Source organism: Sander vitreus, chromosome 6 (genome assembly GCF_031162955.1).
Source record: "Sander vitreus isolate 19-12246 chromosome 6, sanVit1, whole genome shotgun sequence".
Classification (NCBI taxonomy): domain Eukaryota; kingdom Metazoa; phylum Chordata; class Actinopteri; order Perciformes; family Percidae; genus Sander; species Sander vitreus.
This window is the reverse complement of record NC_135860.1, coordinates 16,847,160-16,869,027: the sequence shown is the minus strand read 5'-3', so window position 1 is coordinate 16,869,027 and position 21,868 is coordinate 16,847,160. Positions and strand designations below refer to the sequence as shown.

Below are 21,868 nucleotides of genomic sequence, written 5' to 3'. Positions count from 1 at the left end.
AAAAATATTTTTCTCAGTGTTGTATGATCTCAGCCTTGACTCCGGAGCTCCAACAATATTTTAGCATAGCTCTGACATACAGGGAACTTAAGAGCATATGAATTATGCACAACTCATTCGGTACGCATGTATAATCAGTCAAACTCTAATCTAAACATCTTCTCAGTTTTCAATTAAAGTCAAGGAAATCAGTTCAAACGAGATACCATTTTAGATAATATGACTGTTTCTTTACACTCGTTCAAAGTTAAAGGTTTTATTTAGTTTGTATTAAGTGAATCAGATGCAAACAGAGAGTGCAGACAGATAAGGATGGGTAATCGAATGTGTTGCTTTCTCATAGAAAGCTATCAGTGTCTTTGAATAGGTTTCTCCAACAGGCCCGGCTGAATGAATTACTCGTCTGTTAGTATTCTGCCTCTGCCGTACAAAAGGTCAATGTCAAATGCACCTCATTTAAAAGTCAATAGCAACCATGCACATCATCTCCTGGGAATTCGGTCCGGGAACCCTCCAGACGGCATTGTGTATCATTCAGTTAGTAGAGGGCAGCCAAAGAGCTTTTTTAATCTTGACCTTCCAATAAAATATGCTCTCTATCCAGAATTACATGGTCTAGAATAGAGACATAAGCTCCCAACAAATCATGTCCCGACTGAACCATCTCAAGGGAGAGGTTCAACAGTGTCGGACACAGACACAACAGGTTCAGCACTGGCTAAAATCTCCACTTCTTTATTTCCATTATCTCGAAATCTAAAACACATACACATTCATACACTATAATGTCAATATTGTCACGTAAGAACCAAATTTGATACAACAATATTAATGCAAGACTAAAACGGCATAATTGAGTTTGTTGTATTAGTAATTATAAAAAAAAAAACAATAAAAAAAAACTAATTAACGTAAAACATGATTCAATACTGTCTCTAAAAAATATGTTTTTAACACTGTTTGCAGAATACTGTCAGTAGACATTGTAAAGTACCTAAATGCTGCTCCACTAAAGTCTCACACGGACAGCAGCAGTGCAACTCCAGCTACAATCCACCTGGCAGGAGGCTGTTTGGTTCGGAGGTGGAGGGTCCATACATATGTGGGCCCACGCTGCTTAGTGCAGTACACTGGACACTCATAAGTATTCTTGAGCTCATGCTCTTCTGCATGCACAGCTCTAACATACAGCACCGGCATGGCTGGAGTCAGATCCATCAAAAGCGCCTCGGAGATGACTCCTGCCTGGGTGTCCCAACGCGCTCCTGAGAGACACAGGGTGGGTTATATTGGCAATACTTGCAGAGCTTTTACCAAGACGTGTTGCAAAATACTTTCAAAAATCTATGCAACTTAATTAAGTAGAGCGGGATGCATTGAAGGTTTATAAATTCTGACCTTCCATGAAAAGTCCGTGAATATAGGCCCCCTCCCGTGGTGGATGTCCAAAGTCGTCTTTGGTCTTCTTTGTTACATCCACAGTCAGAGTCATCTTGTCTAGGGGCCACTGATTCTTGCGAGCAGTGCTCTGCAGCACAGCTGGGGGGGAAACAAGTCTGCATGTTAGTATTTCTGGTGCTGGTCCTAAATCATCTGTCTTGTTGGTTTAGAGATTGTGACCTCACCAGTGAGGAAAGACTGCGGGTTAAAGAGTCCTGAGAGCCAAACGACTGCAGGAAGAACTAAGTCTTGAGTCCAGCTGTCCAGCTCTCGACAGCTACACATTACATCATTTAACCTACAAAAATATCATTAATAACATGGTATATCATTGTTTGAGCCTTTACAATGTGTCTACAAGGGTCATCATTCTTTTTAATGACATTTTTTTATTTTGTATTTATTAACATCATTTTTGCTACACTTAAAGCAGTGTTTCACCTGGAAACACAATAAAAAAAAGCCTAATAAAAAGGAGCTAATAAAAGGTCATGTTGAGTAAAAAAACAAAACAAAAACAATATTATTAGAAAGGAGTAGTTACCATTGTGCCAGTGTTTTAGTGGAGGGATAAGCCAGTCTGGCCCAGGAATCTGGAACGGAGTCATTGAACAGGGCTGAGTGCAGAGTCTCCATACTGGAGGAGATGGTGAGTTCTCCCTGTGGACAAAGAAATCCTTATTAATGCTACAGGACTTTGATTAAAAAATAATACATAATGTTTTATTTATTTTGTGTCTGTCACAATAGACTGTACCATTAGGCCAAGATCTAGCTCATTAAGGGACTTCCTTATTTCTGCTAGCAGAAGATTCATGCGTTCACACTCCTGGAAACAGACTAAAATGTAGGGGCTTCGCTTTGTTGTCTTTGTGATTATCTCTGCCATGTTATACTCCTCGGGAAGCTTTTCCAGGATATCTTCAATGACAGACTTGACCTGACAAATATAATAAACATGATTAGGTCATTTATGTAGGTAGGTTATTGTATTCTCAGCTGCTTCCCCCCCCCCAATAATGTTTCTCCTTCTGCCTCCACACCTTCTCCTCTGTGCTCTGAGCTGCCCCCTCTCCTCTGGACGAGTCCTGTGGCTGCAGTTCAAGCAGAGTCTTTAAGAGGTTGTCTGAGGTGACAGTGAGGCACTCGAGCTCAGCATTTGGATGAAGACCATACAGAGTGGGCTTCTCAGATGGGAGATGTTTGTCAATATAACTGTGATAACCACTGTAGTCCATGAACGGAGGGGCCAGGAACCCAGGACACAGAAAGAGCTCCCCTTCAAACTATGAATTGAAATACATCACACTATTTAACATGCAGCAAAAATAGTGACACTGAACATTCAACCTAAACTGCCTTCGTGAATCTTGTGTGCAAAACTTAGCCTGTGTGTTCTAGAAATAAATATGATGGACAGCAGCGCAAGCCTGTTGCTGCAGCAACAGGAAAACCCACTGATTGATGTCTGAGTATCCAAATCACATTTTTGGAGAAACAGTGGCTCTACTAGCTTAGTAGTAAAGGTGAACTGGCAGAGAGCTAAACCTCTGTTGGAGACAGATTCCAATTGAAGTGTTTTTAAACTTAACACATGCTAAAGAATAATCACTTAATAATGATTATAGTGGAGTGTCATGCAGCAGCTGGCAGACAAATCTGGGAAAATCAGCAATGCCAAAAAAGTGCAATAGTGCAGTTTTGGTTTACATCCCAAGAGGGCACCCTTTACCTTAACACCACCAGAAAAAGAAATTCAAAACAGCTTTGTAAACGTTCTTTACTATTTGGCACAGTAAAACTGAACGTGGCATAGATATATATCCAACTTAACAAGTAGTGATTTTTCAAATATTGACATTTCACAAATAAACTGTTAAAATGAACTTCTATTGCAATAGTTTTGTTGAAACCAAACTCGAAAAAAGAAAATACGATTCTTCTTACACGGCAACATGAACACTGACTTACCATTTTTGGATGCATGAACTCTTGCAGATAGGTCTTACACAGTCTTCTATCCCAGCCATCAGTAATGTGTCCTCCATACATGATCTCCCCAAAAAGATAACACAAGTCCTCCCAGGGCACCTGCATGGACTATAATACATGTAGTCTGTAGCCTGATATGACAATGCAAAAATAAGTAAACATGTAGTATTTCAATACTTATATTCAGCTATAAAGATGAATGTTACAATTATTTCCGGGATTATCAATAATATTTCAGGATCACCTCACAAATAGTTATTGCATTTATTCTTTCTGCCTTGGGAACTTCAAGCAGTAACTATATGATCTCTTCCCAAATGAGCTCTTTTAATAATGATAACAGTAGGAAAATGTAACAAAATTATGTTTCTTTACACACACTGATCTAATGTACGACAGAAGAGTCTTTTTCTCAGCGGGAGATTATGATCCATGAGGGTGAAGGAGGAAGAAAAGAACCTGTGATTCATAACAAATTACAAAAGCTGGAGGTTCACAATCATTTGTACCTGTATTGTTTTGCAAATTGCTTCCTTCATCAGCTCTAATTGCAGTGATCACTTATGTAGCGTTGTGAACTGTCACATTGGCTGCATGTAATTACATTTAGGATAACGCTTCATTGCCCTCCTAATGAATTCTCTGTATACGCACATACAGGTTACTGTTTGGTTAACATAATGAAGGACATTCGTTTTTGGAGGGCAGAATACCTAGGAGACATAATTGGTTGTGACCAGAGTAATAGGAGTTCTAAGAGAAATACATTAGGAGTTGTGAGGGGTGCAGCACCCCAAGAATGGATTTTTTGTCTTCATGAAACAAAGCTAAATTATAGGTTCATAGCTATAAAAAATGAAATGTGGAAGAAAAAAAAAAAGACGAGACTGAACATTTTTCACAAATAACAGTGGAACAAAAGATTTCAATGCGTAATTGGATACTATGCTGTAATTCAACATCCCTGTCTGATAATAACACCATAATCATTATAAATTTACTCAGCTTAAGAAAGTAGTAGGAAAAAGCTAATTCAAATTTGTATCAATAAAAATAAATAAATTTGAATTATCTTTAAAAATACTTTTGTGTTGGCCTCTAAGTAGTTGTACAAGACACTGGCTGAGATGGTGAGGTCTCCAGTGCTAAAGGGGTAGTTATGGTTCCACCCTCGGGGACCAAATTTACGACGCTCCGTAACACAAGCGTGAAAGAAGCAGAGGGAGAAGAACATCGAGTTGAACTCCTGTTCTCTGGAGCACATATCCAGAGTGTCCTAAAGAGAGAGAGATCAAGAAATACAGATTACAATGAATGCTACATTCATTTTTTGTATTAATCAAATGTAATGCATTTTTTTTTAAATTATTAAATATCAACACACTTGACAGAAGTTGTTAAGGGCTGCATGCAGACTGGCATTCATGCCAGTGGGGGGCTCGTTGGTGATTTTGATTGCATTCTCCAGTATGCCTCTGGGGATAACATGCTGCTCAGGGCTTGGTGCTGGTTGCCCAGTGATGAACACCCTGTAGTTTGGGTGACTGTCTACAGCTGCTGTCTCCAGAAGAGCATCTAGAGAGGACAGCCAGCGAGCCACCAGGTGTACATTCTGGAAAATGACAAAAAGATTAGGCAGGTTATGTTATATATATATAATATATTTTTTTTTTTTTAATGGACAGCTATGTTTGTGTTTATTTGTGAAAGATTCATGCCAAAAAATGTCTCTTGCAATGTTCTCATTTAGAAAGGAAACCTTCAGTGACTCACTTGGCTGCAGGCTGCTCCCTTTAAAAAGGAGGCATTTATGGTGACTTAGCCAATTATGTTTTTTATTGAACGAAATTGAGTTTATTTCCTTGCTCAGGGGGGGAGATAATATCATTACATGCATTAAAGGTTTGCTGGAAGAGCAGCCTGAAGTCTCTACAGGAACCTAGCCACTGAATAATACTGCTTCCTACCTGCAGTATGACCCAGTGTCCAAGTTTAGAGGCATTCCTCAGAACCCTTTCAGCCACCTCCTCCTGCCCCTGTCCGAGGGAGACGTTGTGCAAAGTGCCCTGGTCAATGGAGAACCCCAGCTTCAATCCTGCATGGAAAGAATATTTTGAAAAATGATCCCTACCAAGTGATAAGGCAAATAGATAACACACAATATATGCAGCACCTAGTTTTTCTACATCTTTGAGTGGATCCACTCCAGGTGAGAGGATAAAGAACACAGGGGTTGAGGGGCCACTATCCTCATACAACTTGTCAAATTCCAGCCTGGCAGCATCCACATATTTTATTCCCATGCTCTCCTCCACAAAGTTCCTGCCAGGAAACATAGCCAAAAAGCTTAGTTATATACAGAACTTACAAATACAAATGTACTTTGGTCATTTACTTACCTCAGTGTATAGGTCATCCTATCAGGCCGAAGTGCTTTAAGGATAATGAGCTTCTGAAGGGAACTTTTATTCTTCCAGTCCTGGGGAAGTCTTTCCTTTTCAGGACAACTGGATTCAACGATCTTCCTCCAGCGCTTTGGTGAGCTCTCCATGTCCTTGTCCAGTCCATTGAAGTCCTCGATTGTAGAAATGGTCTATATTCAAATAACAAGATTATAAGGCCTCTCTCAGCAGTAAAATAGGGTACGTAGTGATGACCTGATGGCTAATAAGAATCAAAATGTGTTTTGATTGATTGAAAACATGTTATATTGCATGTGTTAATAGCCTTCATTGTACCTTAATGGCTCCCCAGGCACGCGGAGAGAGGAATGACACAGGACTAACTTTGCAAGCTTCCACATTGAAACGCAGTAGGAAGTCAAATTCCTGAGCATCAATCAGGCCCTGTTTGAGCAGAATCTGAGGGGAAGGATCAAGAGCAGTTTGTAATGATCTATGTTGTATTGATCTACTTTAAATCATTTCCACAAAAACATTAAAACTGCAAGAAAACTCTGGCAAAGGGTTGTACAAACTCATACAGGCTGACTAAATGCTTCTGAATGTGAAATAGCAACATGAAGGACAGCCTTCAGAGCAGCACAATTTCTAAGATGAAAACAGTTGGTGCAATGACAGATAATTACATTATGCCATCAGAACCAACCCCCTTGTCAGAACCAACTGTCTGAACAGCAGCCATGGAGCATGGTGTGAGAGGTAATCAATAGCAGCGTATGGCCCTGCTGACTGCTTTTAATTGAAGTTAATGTGGGGGCAGAAAAGTACTTTGATTGATGAGGATGACAGGAGGCCCCACCCTTGAGGCGGCCTTTAGTCCCTCACCTGGAAGGCAGTGTGTGACAAGAAGGTTAACTTGTCTCTCTCAAAAAGGCCCTGGCTGGTGTACAGGAATACAGAATAGGTGATGGCCTCAGTGAGGGCGTCCACTCTGGTCCGCACATCCTCGTCCCATTCTGCACGCTCCATTGCTTTGTTAAACACTAAGATAAAGGTCTGGAATACAACCAAAGGGAGGACAGTGCTTTGATAAGGAATACATACATATAGACTTTACTGCATTGACAGCTAAACACAAAAATGCAGAAGTTTGGGTTTAGAAGCAACGTTTGAGCTGATTGGTACAAACAGGGACGTGCCTAAAATCTTAATCACCCAGAGAAACAACAATTACAAACAGCACTAATTTAAAAAATCAAACAGAATATTGGTTAAAGAAGCATTGTTTGAAATACTGAAAAAAAAAAACTGTGTGTGTCCCCTGAGAGCACTTCAGGGGTAGAGGTTTCACCTTGAGAGAAAACTGGTACATGGGGTTAATCTTGCTGAGGTCACTGATGATGAAGAAGAGGAGTGACGCTCTCTCAGCTGCTGGGCGGTAAAGTTCTCGAGCCTCGTTGATCTTTGTCTCGTTCTCTCTGGCCTCCGCCACCTGTGTGTTCCAATTGCACAAGATGAGCTATTATGCTCTCAGTCATGCTCCAAAACCCTCTCATTACACATATTCCTAACTACACATCATTTGCAGCTAATGCAATAAAATGAGACGCTTGCTGTTGTGTGACATTCAAAAATACTTCAGAGTGACAAAAAAACAAAACACACATGCACTCGACTACAGTTGGACAAACTGATAGAACCCTGTTGGTGTAATAACCTCACCTTGCACTGAATGTGAGCGGCTGTGCTCTTGGTGTTCTCAAGTTGCTCCACCAGAGAAATATCACCCAGAAAATGACCATGGGCTGCAGAGAGGCAACTCAACAGGTCGTCCTCCAACCTCTTAAGCTCAATTTTGAAGTGGTTCTGCTGTGTGGTCAGCTCCATCTTGGGGAATGTACACAATTCAATTCAGACTTTTCTATTTGGTATTATGAACTGATGTCTTGCACATAAAATCACCAACAAAAAATGCTTTACTGCAGGTTTAACAGTCTACACCTTTCCTAAAATCCTTAAGGATTCACCTTTAGGGCCTCCAGGTCGGGCCTTTCCCGGGACACTACCTGTCCCAGCAGCTGTTCCTCCAGGCCCACAGGAGTCACTGTGAAGTTGATGAGGGTGGTCTGGGCCTGGAGCTCAGGAGGGAAATGGGGATTGTCCAACTGGGTGTGGATGATGAGTCGAAAGTTGCTGTTGTATTCACACTCCTTGCCCCCAATTCGAATGTACCTGGATAACAGGAGAGAACAATTTGAAAACAAGTAGCTGACAGCCATTAATGACTTAAACGCTGTGTTGTTATTTTCCTAGTTCCTAGTTTCTAAGTTATTGTTTACAAATCAAACACCACTTTGCTGAAAACATAGTAGTCATAATTTTATTCTGCCTGACAAGAACAAAGAATCTAACTGCAAAAATGGCAGCAGAGTTCAATTTGCTTTGATTGTTTTTGTCTTTCCGTCAATAGACTTTCAGAGTGAGAAAGTAAAATGTTAATGATTAGATAACGACTAGATGACTAGAAATATCACCAGTGCTTCCCCTTAAAAAGGACAGTATGGGTGGTTATAAATGATGACTGAATGATGATGATCCCATAGAATATTTGAACTGTGGCAGTGCAAACCCTCTGTATCCTGAAAGCTATTTTCGTCCATCTGAGCCTTTCGACCTCTCACTTTCATGCATTGCGACCTCAACGAAAGAAAGAACTTCACTCTGGCTCCAAATGTCACTAATATACTGTAGACAAATAGTCTTGAAAAATTATAAAAGATTATCACCACAGCAGCCAATATTTATCTGTCCCTGCATTTCAATTAAATTAGCGATGGCTTGACGAACCTAGTGGCTTTTCATTTTTGTTTAATTACCCCCTGGATGTCAGACAAGGCCCCAATTTTACGGCACAGGTTCCTCATGGCCTGGGTCTGGTTCAACTCTATATCTTCACAAGCCAGAATTAATGTACTATTGATAGAACCATTACTCCACCAAATTAAAGTCCTTGCTGATGGATTGGCTTGTAGTCTTCCGTCAGCCATGAAAGGAATAATTAGTATTCATTACTTCACACTCTACAACATTCCAATTATTAATGAACTTCAGCTGTGGATCCCCCCCAGATCCATCATGGCTGCCCCAGCAGGTTGTATTAATCATCGACAGAAACAAGTGTGTGGGTCATCTACAAGGGATAAACTTATAATCAGATTTACTATGATGAATTGTTACGTCTGGACAGACAGGATTTTAGAAGAAGTTCAATGAACATGCGCCAAGATATTTAATATTCATAGTCATACATATTTCAGAGCAAGAAAGATGTAAACATTTTTTAAGGGGAAGTCAAAGCAGAATGTCAATATGTGGTACTTTCTATTTACACTGCTGTTGGTTGTCCTGTTTAGGAAATTTGCTTGATTTTGCCTGTTGAGGGTAATTGGTAACTGAAGAAAGTTAATTACAGAGCAGCTATTTTGGTGGCACTGTTATATTTGTGAAGTGAATTACAGTGGGTAGCAGCAGTCATGTTCGAAAATCAGGTTTGACATCACATAGATTTACCAAATACAGGGTGTTTCAAACAAGTGCTAGACATATAGACGTATAAAAGCTAAGATATTTAAACATCACATTATGATTGAAAATAATCCAGATGCAATGAGTCATCTTAGTCAGTGTAAAGTTGATTCAGTAATGTTATTATGCTGCAGCAAATCACCTATCAACATTATGATATTATTGAAGCTAAATTGAGTTTGCCATAATGATCGAGGACCACTGAATTTAGTGTTACAGGCCATCTTTTTGTGGGAGACAGGAGTCCTTATACATAACCATGACTATCCTCAACTCAGCTTTTACACTCAGGCTCAGCTGTTCAATATTCATCACACTAAAGAATATGAACACACAAATATACATCTATCACCCGTCTTGAGGGGCCAATCAATATGTTGGCCTCAGGGATTCAGAACATGCGCTGAAAATTCATTTATAGTCTAAAGAGTGGGCAATAATAATGCATTCAGTCATGTCTTACTAACGTTTCAATGCTCAGCGAGAAGCAACCATCTGGCAAATCTGCTACTATTGTCTAACACCACAGACACATTGGGACGAGTTGTGGGCATATTGACTTCTGTATCAACAGGGATACAAAAATTGTACATTGATTAAAACGTTTTTGCTGTGCAAACAGCCCCATGCTAAATAGCTTCAACAAAACAACGCATATAACATTGGTAAGATGGTTTAATTATTTGTATATATATTTTTTAATCCTTGAAGTACAACCATGTAAATGTAATGTTTCAGTACTAACCTTCCTCTTTTAATTGTGTTTCTACCCAGCAGAGGCTCCAGGACTGGGTCTACCTTTTCCGGCAGATTCTCTATCAGAACTGTTTCACCACAAGCAAGGGCTTGTTCGATCACATCTAGATACCTACGGAATAAAATAAAAAAAAAAAACTGAATAAAATGGGTTAAACAAATGTGGTTGGGCACATTTGTGTGATACCATATTTTTAGCAGTCTCTGTGGATGTTGGTGGAGGAAAAGGTTTTTAGCATCTGAAAGAAATACAGATTAACAACAGAAACAACAACAACAAACAACACAAAGTGATACATTAAAAGACAACTGTAACTGCATTCAGAATACATCCTCTTCTCACCCTTTCTGTCCCAGCTGCACCACCCTCAGCTCTGACCCCAGCCGGTTTCTGATCCACTTGATGCCCTGCTGCTGTGGGTCGAGGATGAGCGGCCAACGCTCGGTGGTGGTCAGGATGGAAGCATTCTCGGTGGACATCCTATCATTTGGCAGGCCCTGGTTATGCCAGGCAGCCACAGTGGCATCATCTGTAAGCATGAGGATTGGATCCAGGCCGTCTGTCAGGGGTACAGAGACCTGGAACAGAAACCGAGGAATGATGTCACTCTAGTTGGAGCACTAGCAGCAGTGCGATGAGCTCCAGTTCACAGACGCTGCTGAGGATGTTTGTGGAGAGGAAGATTTGACTCTCTAAACAACTGCAGTCTAAACAACACATAGTCTTTTGCAAAACTTGCCTTACCTTCTGAGACTGAAGGAAAGGGATCCATGCGTTGTTAAGGAGCTCCACACGATACTGTCTGGTAAAGTAACCCATGTAGGAGACAAATGCTGAAGTAATGAGGACATCACCACACAGGGTTTTCTGTTGCTTTTCATACTCAACAATTGCCTGGGACCAGCGCTCCTTCTCTGACTGTAAGACACAAAGATCAGGCTTCAATATCATTTCAAAAATACACAGGAGACAAAAAAACTAATTTACAAGGAGAATGCTTCTACCCCATCCAAAGATGGTTTAAACTGAAGAACTGCAGAAAAATCTACACTGCAGGGAAATGTACGTGCAGGGCAACATCCCACTCCATTTATTGTACAAATTAAGAAGATGTAAGCAGTACAGCAGACAACTGCAATTCCCTTAAAATAGCTTTGAAAGTTTGGCTGTAGATTCGCTCTGCATCAATTTAGCATTCATTTAAACCTTCAATACTATGACTGTGACAGCCCTACAACAATAAATCATGCATGACATTTTCTTACAAGGGGCTGTGGATGTAGAATATGTCACATAATAAATTTTCAGACAGTTAAAAATCACTATAATTTTACTCTAATGTATTATGGATTGCCTGTAATACCACTCAGTCTGGGGTGAGACATTGTTAATTTCCAACAGCTGTTGAGGCTTTGAGGTAAGTTAATGATTAAATATAGACGGCCTGATTTATTAGTCTGAACACTATTGCTTCCAGGTCAATGCCATAAAGAAAAAACATTTATCTTGATATGCTTAAAAGCCAAGATGTTCCATGCAAACCACATTTATTTTCTGGAATAAGAAAAATTACAAAATGGCAACTAAAATGGTCATCTTTTTTTTTATATTAGCATCCATTAAGATAAATAGATACTGTAGCCTGAAAAAGGCATGCACAGGAATACAAAAGAGTTGAATATAATATTCAAAAAAGTATACAAATGTACAACATTCAACATTTATATATTCCATAGATCACATACTTTTTCAATTTGTTAAAAAATCATTGAGAATGAATTATTACACTACAAACTAGAGATTGTGCAAGGATGTATACAGTATACGTTTACAGTAAACAGACATTCTGTACACAACCTCTCTACTGCACTGCATCAGTTTTAGTGTAGCGTTTCTGCCATCTCTCTTCCTTTCTCCATTTGGAAACCATTCAGCCAGCCAGTTGCCCAGTTCAGCCAAGCGTTTCATGTGGTCCAGCCCACTCTACCTGTCTCACAAGTCCCCAGTATGCTGCTGGGCCAGGCTGTAAAATCTCCCTTTGCCTGAACTACTCACACAACTGTCAGGTTAGCTTGCCAGGGCATAACAACTTCTAGTCCAGATTACTGATGCAATTCCATTAGCAGCGACTCTCCATGCATGCCTCCTGCGAATTGACAGTTTACTTTATGCCAGGTCAGCCCCAATGGCACCAACAAACTCCTCCATATCCCCTTGTTTACCTCTAAGCCCTTGACCAGTCGGTTGGCCAGCTCTATGGTCTGGTTGGTTTGTGTTACATCCTCCTGACAACTGATTTTCTCAGTTGTAGCCCTTTCAACCTGAGCTGTTAGGCTCTGGAGGCTGGCATCAAGGTCCTGGAGAAACAAACCAAAGGAAGCCATGGAAATTAAACACCATTACAAAAATCTAGCTTTTAGACTAAGTGACTTAATTAAGTATAATAATAACATTACACTCACCGCCAATTTCTTTTTAACTGCCAACATTTTGGCTGTTGCTGTGTCTAGTTCTGCATTAGCTTGTGATAGTGCATGTCTCTTTGGAATGACCTCACAATAAGTCTGCAAAAAAGGAGGCATACTTAATGATACAAAAAGCTCCATAATGAAGAACAAACCTTAACATTTATCATAACTAAACCTTATCTGAAGGCATTGCCTGACCTCATAATATCTGACAATGTTAGTAGTCCAGGCACAGAGACCAGCTGCAGCTGTAGATTTGGTCCGTACTAGATCAGGGTGGAACTCGGGGTTTCTCAGATACTCTTGTTTTACCACAGTCAAACAGACCTCAGGGACATGCTCCTTGTCGTATGACACCAGAGCCTGCAAGAAATCATCCACCTGAAAGACGTAAACAAACATACAGGGGCTACATTACTACCTGCACTGGCATTTTGGGCTGAAATCAGTTGCTGTTACAAATAATTTACTTTTTTTTTATTTCAAATTTCAAAATTGAAAAACCTAAAAATGAGACACATACAGAACATGTAACAAATGAAAACAGCTTAATGCTATGTTTACAAGAGGCACAAAAGACAGTCGCACACAAGGATTTTAAATGGATTTTTTCCCCCCTAATAAACTCCACACAAAGTATATTATCTCTGTTATGTGCCATTGATGAATACAATTAGTATGTATTTCATGATTTCCATGTTTTCTTGATGCCAAATGAAGCCCTTTAATGTGACGTTTGTGTGAGCTCCCTTTTTTGTTGCAAGTAGGAGCCAACTTGGAACACAATACTTAGTTTAATTCTTGGCAGTGATACTGGAGGAAAACAGACTCTATATTGTCATAATACAAAAGCATAGTGATCTAACAGTCACTGACTACTACTGGCTTTCCTTTTTTCCCCTGTTGCCCACCCACAGTGGATCACAGTGAAAATAAGATGCATATACATGTTTTAACTTATCAAATAATTCAGATAAACTACATTTATTTATTTATTATTTACACCTACTAGGCCTAGAAAATACGGTATGCTTTTGAAAAAGAAAGAATTATAATTTACATGCTAAATTCTACAGGCTTTTTAAAAACCACACACTTGCATTAATAGTGGCTAGAGGTTGAGAAGCGGGTCGACACACTTGCTCCCCTACTGAGTGAGCATATTCATAGAGCCATCCAGCTGTGATGGGAGCACTGGAGAGATGCTGACAGGGCCAGGGTCAAGGTCCACACTCAAATTAGATTGACATTAATCAGGCAGATGTGATTGACATGATGACAGCTTAACCTTGCCCATGAAGGCCCGCGCTGCCTTCCAGCTCCGATCTTTAGGGACTCGACCGCGGGGAGCTAGCAGAACCATCACAGCTGCTGCTACGTTGATCACTGCCGCTGGAGGATTTGGAAAGGCCTTCAGTTCAGAAAGATTCACCTAAAAAGGAATTAGAAACATTATATTGTCTTGGGACTAACTGAAGATTCAATGGATTTCTGTCTTGTTTGATTAAATAAGGCACCTTGTTGAGGGTTTCCAGTGCTGCTGTGGCAGCTGTCAGTGATGGCTCTGCCTTGGCTAAGTCATTTTCACAGTCCCTCTGCTTGACTAAGACTTCTGCTTGAATGACAGCAACCTGTGCAAAAGCAACCATAATGAACTGAATCACAAAAAGTATGCATAGTGAATGCAGTGGTATTGAATTTTTTCAATGGCTTTATTTAAGGACAACGCACATTAAATCAACATTACTGTAAATGTGCCAGTGTTAGCCAGCTGGCTAATTTTCAACAGTTGTCCTTTGGCGAGATGTTTTGAGACCAGAGCGATAGGAAACAGCAAGACATTAGTACAATAATATATTAACAATATCCACATGCAGTACATGTAGCCATGCAAGCAGGCAATATGAAGCAACAAAACGCAGCCAATCCATGATAGTAGCCATTTTTTGACACATGCAAACATGCAGAGCAGCAAAAAGCAATGAGATATAATTTAAATACAACATTCATGATGAAGATCTTAATAAAGTGTTAACGATGCAGTACAGGTTAGTAAAATAGTGATATGACACGACAGACACAGCACAGAGTTGTAAGACACAATTTCAGGTTTGAAGAGTGCAATGGCAAAAAGTGAAAGAAAATCAATATGCAACATATTTTACCTTTTGTGCCTCGACATCCGCAGCCTCTCTCTTGCTGCTAACCCTCTCAGTCTGCAGTCCAATCTTTGTAATTAGAGCCTCAATATTCTGATTTTTAAAGGTCAGCTCAGCTTCTTGGGATGCCAATTTAGCTTTTAGATCCTCAACCTAAAACAGAGAAAAGATGATTACACATACTTTGAAGCTCCCATATTGTATTATATTTTCCATGTTTTGTTTATTATAAAGGTTGTGATAGGTAGGAAGTGCCACTACAATGCTGTTACAGTCATTCCCCGGCTGCAATGACAGTGCAGAGACTCCCAGAGCACAAATGCGGAAGACCCAGAAACACTAACCATTCAGAGCTTTTTCGAGTGAGCGACTTAAAGACACAGGCGCTAAAACCTTTCAGACAGAGGGTGAATACAGGTATATTCAGACAGACGGTATGAGAAAAAATATATTTTTTTTTACTTCAAAGCATATAAACATGTTCTAGTAGAAAATCGAAATACAAGTACGAACCTGAAAATGAGCATGATATGGAACCTTTACTGTCAGGGGAAAACCCACACTGTTTAAATCAAAGACTAGTACTATTCCTAACTTTACTACCTCAACCTTGTACAGTGGGGCAAAAAAGTATTTAGTCAGCCACCAATTGTGCAAGTTCTCCCACTTAAAAAGATGAGAGAGGGCTGCAATTTTTATCGTAGGTACACTTCAACTATGAGAGAAAAAATCCAGAAAATCACATTGTAGGATTTTTAATGAATTAATTTGCAAATTCCTCGGGAAAGTAAGTATTTGGTCACCTACAAACAAGCAAGATTTCTGGCTCTCACAGACCTGTAACAACTTCTTTAAGAGGCTACTCTGTCCTCCACTAGTTACCTGTATTAATGGCACCTGTTTGAACTTGTTATCAGTATAAAAGACACCTGTCCACAACCTCAAACAATCACACTCCAAACTCCACTATGGCCAAGACCAAAGAGCTGTCAAAGGACACCAGAAACAAAATTGTAGACCTGCACCAGGCTGGGAAGACTGAATCTGCAATAGGTAAGCAGCTTGGTGTGAAGAAATCAACTGTGGGAGAAATTATAAGAAAATGGAAGACATACAAGACCACTAATAATCTCCCTCGATCTGGGGCTCCACGCAAGATCTCACCCCGTGGGGTCAAAATGATCACAAGAACGGTGAGCAAAAATCCCAGAACCACACGGGGGGACCTAGTGAATGACCTGCAGAAAGCTGGGACCAAAGTAACGAAGGCTACCATCAGTAACACACTACGCCGCCAGGGACTCAAATCCTGCAGTGCCAGACGTGTCCCCCTGCTTAAGACAGTACATATCCAGGCCCGTCTGGAGTTTGCTAGAGAGCATTTGGATGATCCAGAAGAGGATTGGGAGAATGTCATATGGTCAGATGAAACCAAAATAGAACTTTTTGGTAAAAACTCAACTCGTCGTGTTTGGAGGGGAAAGAATGCTGAGTTGCATCCAAAGAACACCATACCTACTGTGAAGCATGGGGGTGGAAACATCATGCTTTGGGGCTGTTTTTCTGCAAAGGGACCAGGACGACTGATCCGTGTAAAGGAAAGAATGAATGGGGCCATGTATCGTGAGATTTTGAGTAAAAACCTCCTTCCATCAACAAGGGCATTGAAGATGAAACATGGCTGGGTCTTTCAGCATGACAATGATCCCATCACACCGCCCGGGCAACAAAGGAGTGGCTTCGTAAGAAGCATTTCAAGGTCCTGGAGTGGCCTAGCCAGTCTCCAGATCTCAACCCCATAGAAAATCTTTGGAGGGAGTTGAAAGTCCGTGTTGCCCAGCGACAGCCCAAAAACATCACTGCTCTAGAGTAGATCTGCATGGAGGAATGGGCCAAAATACCAGCAACAGTGTGTGAAAACCTTGTGAAGACTTACAGAAAACGTTTGACCTCTGTCATTGCCAACAAAGGGTATATAACAAAGTATTGAGATGAACTTTTGTTATTGACCAAATACTTATTTTCCACCATAATTTGCAAATAAGTTCATTAAAAATCCTACAATGTGATTTTCTGGATTTTTTCTCATTTTGTCTCTCATAGTTGAAGTGTACCTATGATGAAAATTACAGGCCTCTCTCATCTTTTTAAGTGGGAGAACTTGCACAATTGGTGGCTGACTAAATACTTGTTTGCCCCACTGTATGTAAAACCCTAATTTTAGCCCTTTACAGTATATAATAAAGACACTTACCTGAGCGGCAGTGGTTTGGAGTTTTTGAAGGCCGCTGTTAAGCCGGTTCATCTTGTGCTGGAGCTGAGCCCGGCTCTTCTCCAGAAGGTTCCTGTACAAGATGATTTGCTGGAGAAAGCTCTTGGGGGTGGTGTAATTGTACCTCTTCTCATTGCGCTGATATTTTTCACTTGCCTGGTTGACACTGGTGTGAACGTAGGCCATGAAAAGACTGATGGATTCCTGGACGGCAGGCTGTAAAAATAAGCAGACAAGGGGGGGAGAGGGGAGAACAGGGTGAGCTGAATTGAGTAGAGTTTAACATCCCCAACCTGATGGGGACTGAAATATTATCTTCATAAATTTTGAATTCATCTACAAGTTTCGCCATCTTACTTGGCCAGCCCTGACTTACTCAATCTGAAATTTAGGTGCAGCTAGCAGGAATGATTAGGCTTTGAAACCTCTGTGAAAATAATGTGTTTAGACCACTGACATGCAGCTTGTAATACATGCACACTGTTTACATTATCTCTGATGTCCTCCAACTTTCTAAACACTGTCTACAGTGGCTGTTGTACTACATTCCAACTAGGTATTCATCATATGGTACTCAATGACACAGAGCCTCTATTAATCATACAGTTAGCGATCAATTAAAGCAAAAACAAATGAGAAGACAATACAAGGATCAAACCTAACCATAACTCACAAAAAGCCATTGTTAATGATCCCAGAGCCAGTAGGAAAAAAATCATTATTAATTAAGATCTGACATCATGCTATTTGACAAAGCATGCTATGTTCAGTTGAGATGCGAAAGAAGTTGTCATTGATTGTCCGTATGTAACAACTACTGTATTAGTGGGTTGTGCATTTCAAACTTTAAATAAATGATAATTTCTTGTTTCCCAGCCTCTTTGAGAAGATAAACATTCATTAATGACTTTAAATATACTTGCATTTATTTATTTTCTCCTACCCTACTTCTTCTCCATCTACTACCCCAATGCCTTAATACTGGTCTACTACAGTGTGCTGAAGTTGCCTCTACTACTTTTACATAAGTGCTAATGCTCTAATAATGCCACAGCTTCTTGACACACACACACACACACACACACACACACACACACACACGCACACACAAAAGTAATAGTCGGCACATGTTCACATATGTGATGACACTTCCTGGTTGTGACAGCTGTGCCTCCTTAGAGGGTCGTTATGTGCTTAATCACTCTTCTCTCATTAACATAAATGATCCTGGGTTGTGATCGTTCCACTGCTATGATGAAAAACAATGATATGCCTGCACTCACTGTGAGTCTCCAGGCATGTGTTCAGCAATTTGTCAGTACCTCAGCAGAGAACTAATGATGAGGGATCTATGGAAAAGTTAATCCAGCTGCACTGTAGTAATTAGAAGGTGTTCATTAAAGTCTAACTCAGTCTGGAATAAGGGGGTACATTGCAAACCTAGGGAAGATACGGTTATCACACCCATAGATCCATCTCTGATGCTAATACCTAATAGGTTATTTGCTAATAGCTAATACCATTATTTGCAAGAATATTACATAGTTCAAACATGTGCGATGGAAAGCAGGGTGCCACAAAATAACCATTTCATTCAGAATTTGACTTTGTGGATGAAAGAGATAAAGCAAATGGGTTCAAAGGGCTGACCTCAATGCATTCAATCTCTTGGATGAACCTGTAGCTGACCGACTGCAGAGCTTCTGAGGTCCAAGGATGAAACCAGTCAATGGTGGTGCATTGGACGAGAGCAGGGAATCGACGGGCCCTAACACGAAGGGCACTGCCCACGGGAGACAAACAAAGAACCACCTACAAAGAAGAAAGCAGGGAGACAAAGAGTCACCCAAGCAGACATACACAAAAAGCCAGGTCTGTATAAACATGCATCCCCATACTTGAAAAGATATACAGCCAAGTGACCATAGGAAAATCAACACAGGTCATAGATATCGCAGATGCTTCCAAAAGGGAAACCCATAACTGGCAGACTTCTGTGCCCCCACTTTCATCGCCTTGGCATGTGGACAGACAGCAACATTCCCAGTTGGCTGAAGCAGACGGTGACGCTACCAGAGGCCCTGGCGCAAAGATTAGCTGGATGGCATATATGTGTACTGAAACAAGAATGTCCTTCCTTTTAACCCCCCAGTTTGTCTGGCTCTGTTAATTCAGCCTGTCAAACATATTTAATAACACTACACAGCAGCTGTGCTTTTAATTTTGTAGCTCAAACATGCTATAGCATGTGTAAGATTTTCATTAATTTCTTGTTGCGAATGTCAGCTGTGAAGGCACATTCAAGTGCTATCAAAATCATCTAGTACAAAATTTATCTGATTTGTGTTTCCAATTTGTGCTGGTCATTTTATGTGTCCTCCACCTCAATAGCTAACAAAATCTGAATTATTCTTGCTTGTAGGGTAGTAAAAAACCAAGAAGCCAACGGACTAGCTGAGGTAGTATATTAATATATTATTATTATTATCATTATTATTATATTAGTAGAAGTATTAACGGCAACTTGATGTTGCTCTACAATATACTGTATATATACAGTATATGAATCTCTTTAATTAAGTCCATCAAAAAAGGGTTTTTCTACAGGGTACATAAATGTTGGTGCTGTCATGTGTAAAATATTGTTTTTTTTTTTTTTTTTTTACAAACCTTCTACCACCCTTGAACTCAGAAACTCTTGTAAACCTACTTTGGCCAGATTTAAAACATTATAATGGTCAAACTGAAAAATAACTATTGCTTTACTTTATAAAACTGAGGCACTTTGTAGTTACAAGGTTATTTCCTGACAATATCTTCAGAAGAAACGCAAAAGCAGCTCACCTAGACATCATCACAATAGTGACGACAGATAATCAAACACATTTTCAAGACAGAATCTGCTTAGGTAAAAGAGCAATTAAATATGAAAAACTTTCATTCTTCAGACTGATAAGCTAGAAGCACTGGTGAAGCACTAATGAATATCTGAAATATTAGACCGTGAGCTGTAGTTGAACTCGCTCGGTGAAGAATCTCCAGCAGTTCTCCCTGCTGTCTAGCAGTCCGAGGGCTCGGACCTCAGCTCGCACACCCGACACAATACCTTCAATCTCCTCCTCACTGAAGAGCTCAGGAATTTCTCCTGGAGAGAAAGGCACAGTCATAATCACAGGATGACAAGCTGTAGCGATCGATATTCACTCTTCATGCAACGTTATAATTTCAGAATGATTTCAAAGACTGAACAAGTTGATGATGTACATTCACTAAGAAAATTCAATGATGACAACAGGCACGTTCTCTCAGGCAGCTAAAACACAGTATGATTATTGTGGAGTTTAGGTCTGACCTGATGCCAGTAAGTCATTAATAATGACCAGAAACCGCTCATCAGGTATCTGTGCATCCGTCAGGAGCAGAGCCACACGCTGGTTCTTCACTCCAGTCTTTAGGAACAAACCTGCCAGATCCGTCTAAATAAAACCACACATGCCATGAATGGACACCTACTGCACAATGTTTGCACTGATATGGAGTCCACTAGAGAATTTCAAATCAACAATAATAAATGAGATAACGCAACTCCCATGATAACGTCTTGATTTTTAAAGAGGGTATTAAATGATTAAATTGACAAACTTGCTTCATCAATGAGATATGAAAACATTTCCTAGTGGCTTTTAATAGTATCTGACAAGTATTTCCCGCGTCAGTGGGGAAGCTGAATAAAACTGAATTACATCAATATCCTACATGCAGCCAGAGGGGAAATTGATCTAAGGATTTTTTCTTTTTTTAAGTAGAAACCTTGATTAAGATTAAACTAACGATTAAGTGAATTGTGAAGAATTGTAACTACAAGCAGGTCACTTAAAGCTTATACATTTTCATGAAAGCATATTTATGAAGTGATACTGTGCTTGGTGTTCTGTTTGGCTGCAACTATTAACATAAATATTTACCTTGAGGTCCTGGATGCTATAACCCTTACTCAGAGTGATTTGGAAGACTTCCACAGAGGAAATGTAGGCAGCCAGACGAGTCAGGCTCTGCTTCCCACTGCCCCCAACCCCGACCAGTAAGCCATGACCCCTTGGAGACTCCAGGATTCGACTGATGCGACAGCTGGTAACAACACAATCTTTTGTTATGCCATGAAACAACCCTATCCAACCAAATATTATAAATCTTTACATTCTTTAAAAGTCCTAATATGCATGGAGGCTTTTAACATGTCAATAACTCATATTAACATCCCTTCCACCCCTACATTAATCTGCCATCTTTATAATTCATAAAATTGCTTATGTCTTTTTCTTACTACTTTTATGTTGTTCATAAGCTCTTTCTTTAGTTGATGTGCGTTTAGTGTCTTAGGTTTAATTTTGGGTGCAAAACACTTCAGGAACGTTACCAAAGGAAAACATTTTATTAAGTGCACTATGGTCATTATAATTATTAGGGCCGGGACGATGTGCTTTTGTCCCGATTTGATTCCTTCACAATACATGGGTGCCGATTCAATTTGTATTGTCATTTTCATTTATTGCAATTCGATAGCATTGAGTATTGCGATTTTCTTTTCCTTCTTTAACAAAATCAAAAGTTTAATAATACACTTCCAGAGACAATATATCATGAGAAATTTCTAAAAACTAATTGTTTTCTAAAAAAGAATGCACATCACATGTCAGTCAGTCAGTCTGACATTTATTTAATTCATAAAGAAGTACATAACATGTATTATCTGCTTTCGATCAGAAAACGGATATGATGTAGCGTCAGCAGTA

The 21,868-nt window shown here is 39.9% G+C and overlaps 1 protein-coding gene across 1 annotated transcript in view; it reads right to left on the bottom strand.

Annotated features, from left to right (window-relative positions):
* Positions 1–1,017: 1,017 nt before the first annotated feature.
* LOC144518987 (dynein axonemal heavy chain 11) overlaps positions 1,018–21,868 on the bottom strand; it is a 43,659-nt gene continuing 22,808 nt past the window's right edge. The window contains exons 52-82 of the mRNA XM_078251870.1: positions 21,041–21,203; positions 20,428–20,551; positions 20,078–20,220; positions 18,726–18,887; positions 17,058–17,291; positions 14,810–14,956; positions 14,162–14,275; positions 13,933–14,076; positions 12,843–13,025; positions 12,639–12,740; positions 12,399–12,533; positions 10,921–11,094; positions 10,519–10,754; positions 10,165–10,287; positions 7,862–8,066; positions 7,557–7,721; positions 7,186–7,326; positions 6,720–6,890; positions 6,171–6,293; positions 5,832–6,025; positions 5,606–5,754; positions 5,400–5,527; positions 4,817–5,044; positions 4,517–4,708; positions 3,412–3,531; positions 2,484–2,726; positions 2,198–2,380; positions 1,985–2,100; positions 1,626–1,738; positions 1,399–1,539; positions 1,018–1,265 (exon numbers count right to left, since the gene is read on the bottom strand). Of these exons, the coding sequence (XP_078107996.1) occupies positions 1,018–1,265; positions 1,399–1,539; positions 1,626–1,738; positions 1,985–2,100; positions 2,198–2,380; positions 2,484–2,726; positions 3,412–3,531; positions 4,517–4,708; positions 4,817–5,044; positions 5,400–5,527; positions 5,606–5,754; positions 5,832–6,025; positions 6,171–6,293; positions 6,720–6,890; positions 7,186–7,326; positions 7,557–7,721; positions 7,862–8,066; positions 10,165–10,287; positions 10,519–10,754; positions 10,921–11,094; positions 12,399–12,533; positions 12,639–12,740; positions 12,843–13,025; positions 13,933–14,076; positions 14,162–14,275; positions 14,810–14,956; positions 17,058–17,291; positions 18,726–18,887; positions 20,078–20,220; positions 20,428–20,551; positions 21,041–21,203 (5,044 nt within the window). The remainder of the gene's footprint in view (positions 1,266–1,398; positions 1,540–1,625; positions 1,739–1,984; positions 2,101–2,197; positions 2,381–2,483; positions 2,727–3,411; positions 3,532–4,516; positions 4,709–4,816; positions 5,045–5,399; positions 5,528–5,605; positions 5,755–5,831; positions 6,026–6,170; positions 6,294–6,719; positions 6,891–7,185; positions 7,327–7,556; positions 7,722–7,861; positions 8,067–10,164; positions 10,288–10,518; positions 10,755–10,920; positions 11,095–12,398; positions 12,534–12,638; positions 12,741–12,842; positions 13,026–13,932; positions 14,077–14,161; positions 14,276–14,809; positions 14,957–17,057; positions 17,292–18,725; positions 18,888–20,077; positions 20,221–20,427; positions 20,552–21,040; positions 21,204–21,868) is intronic.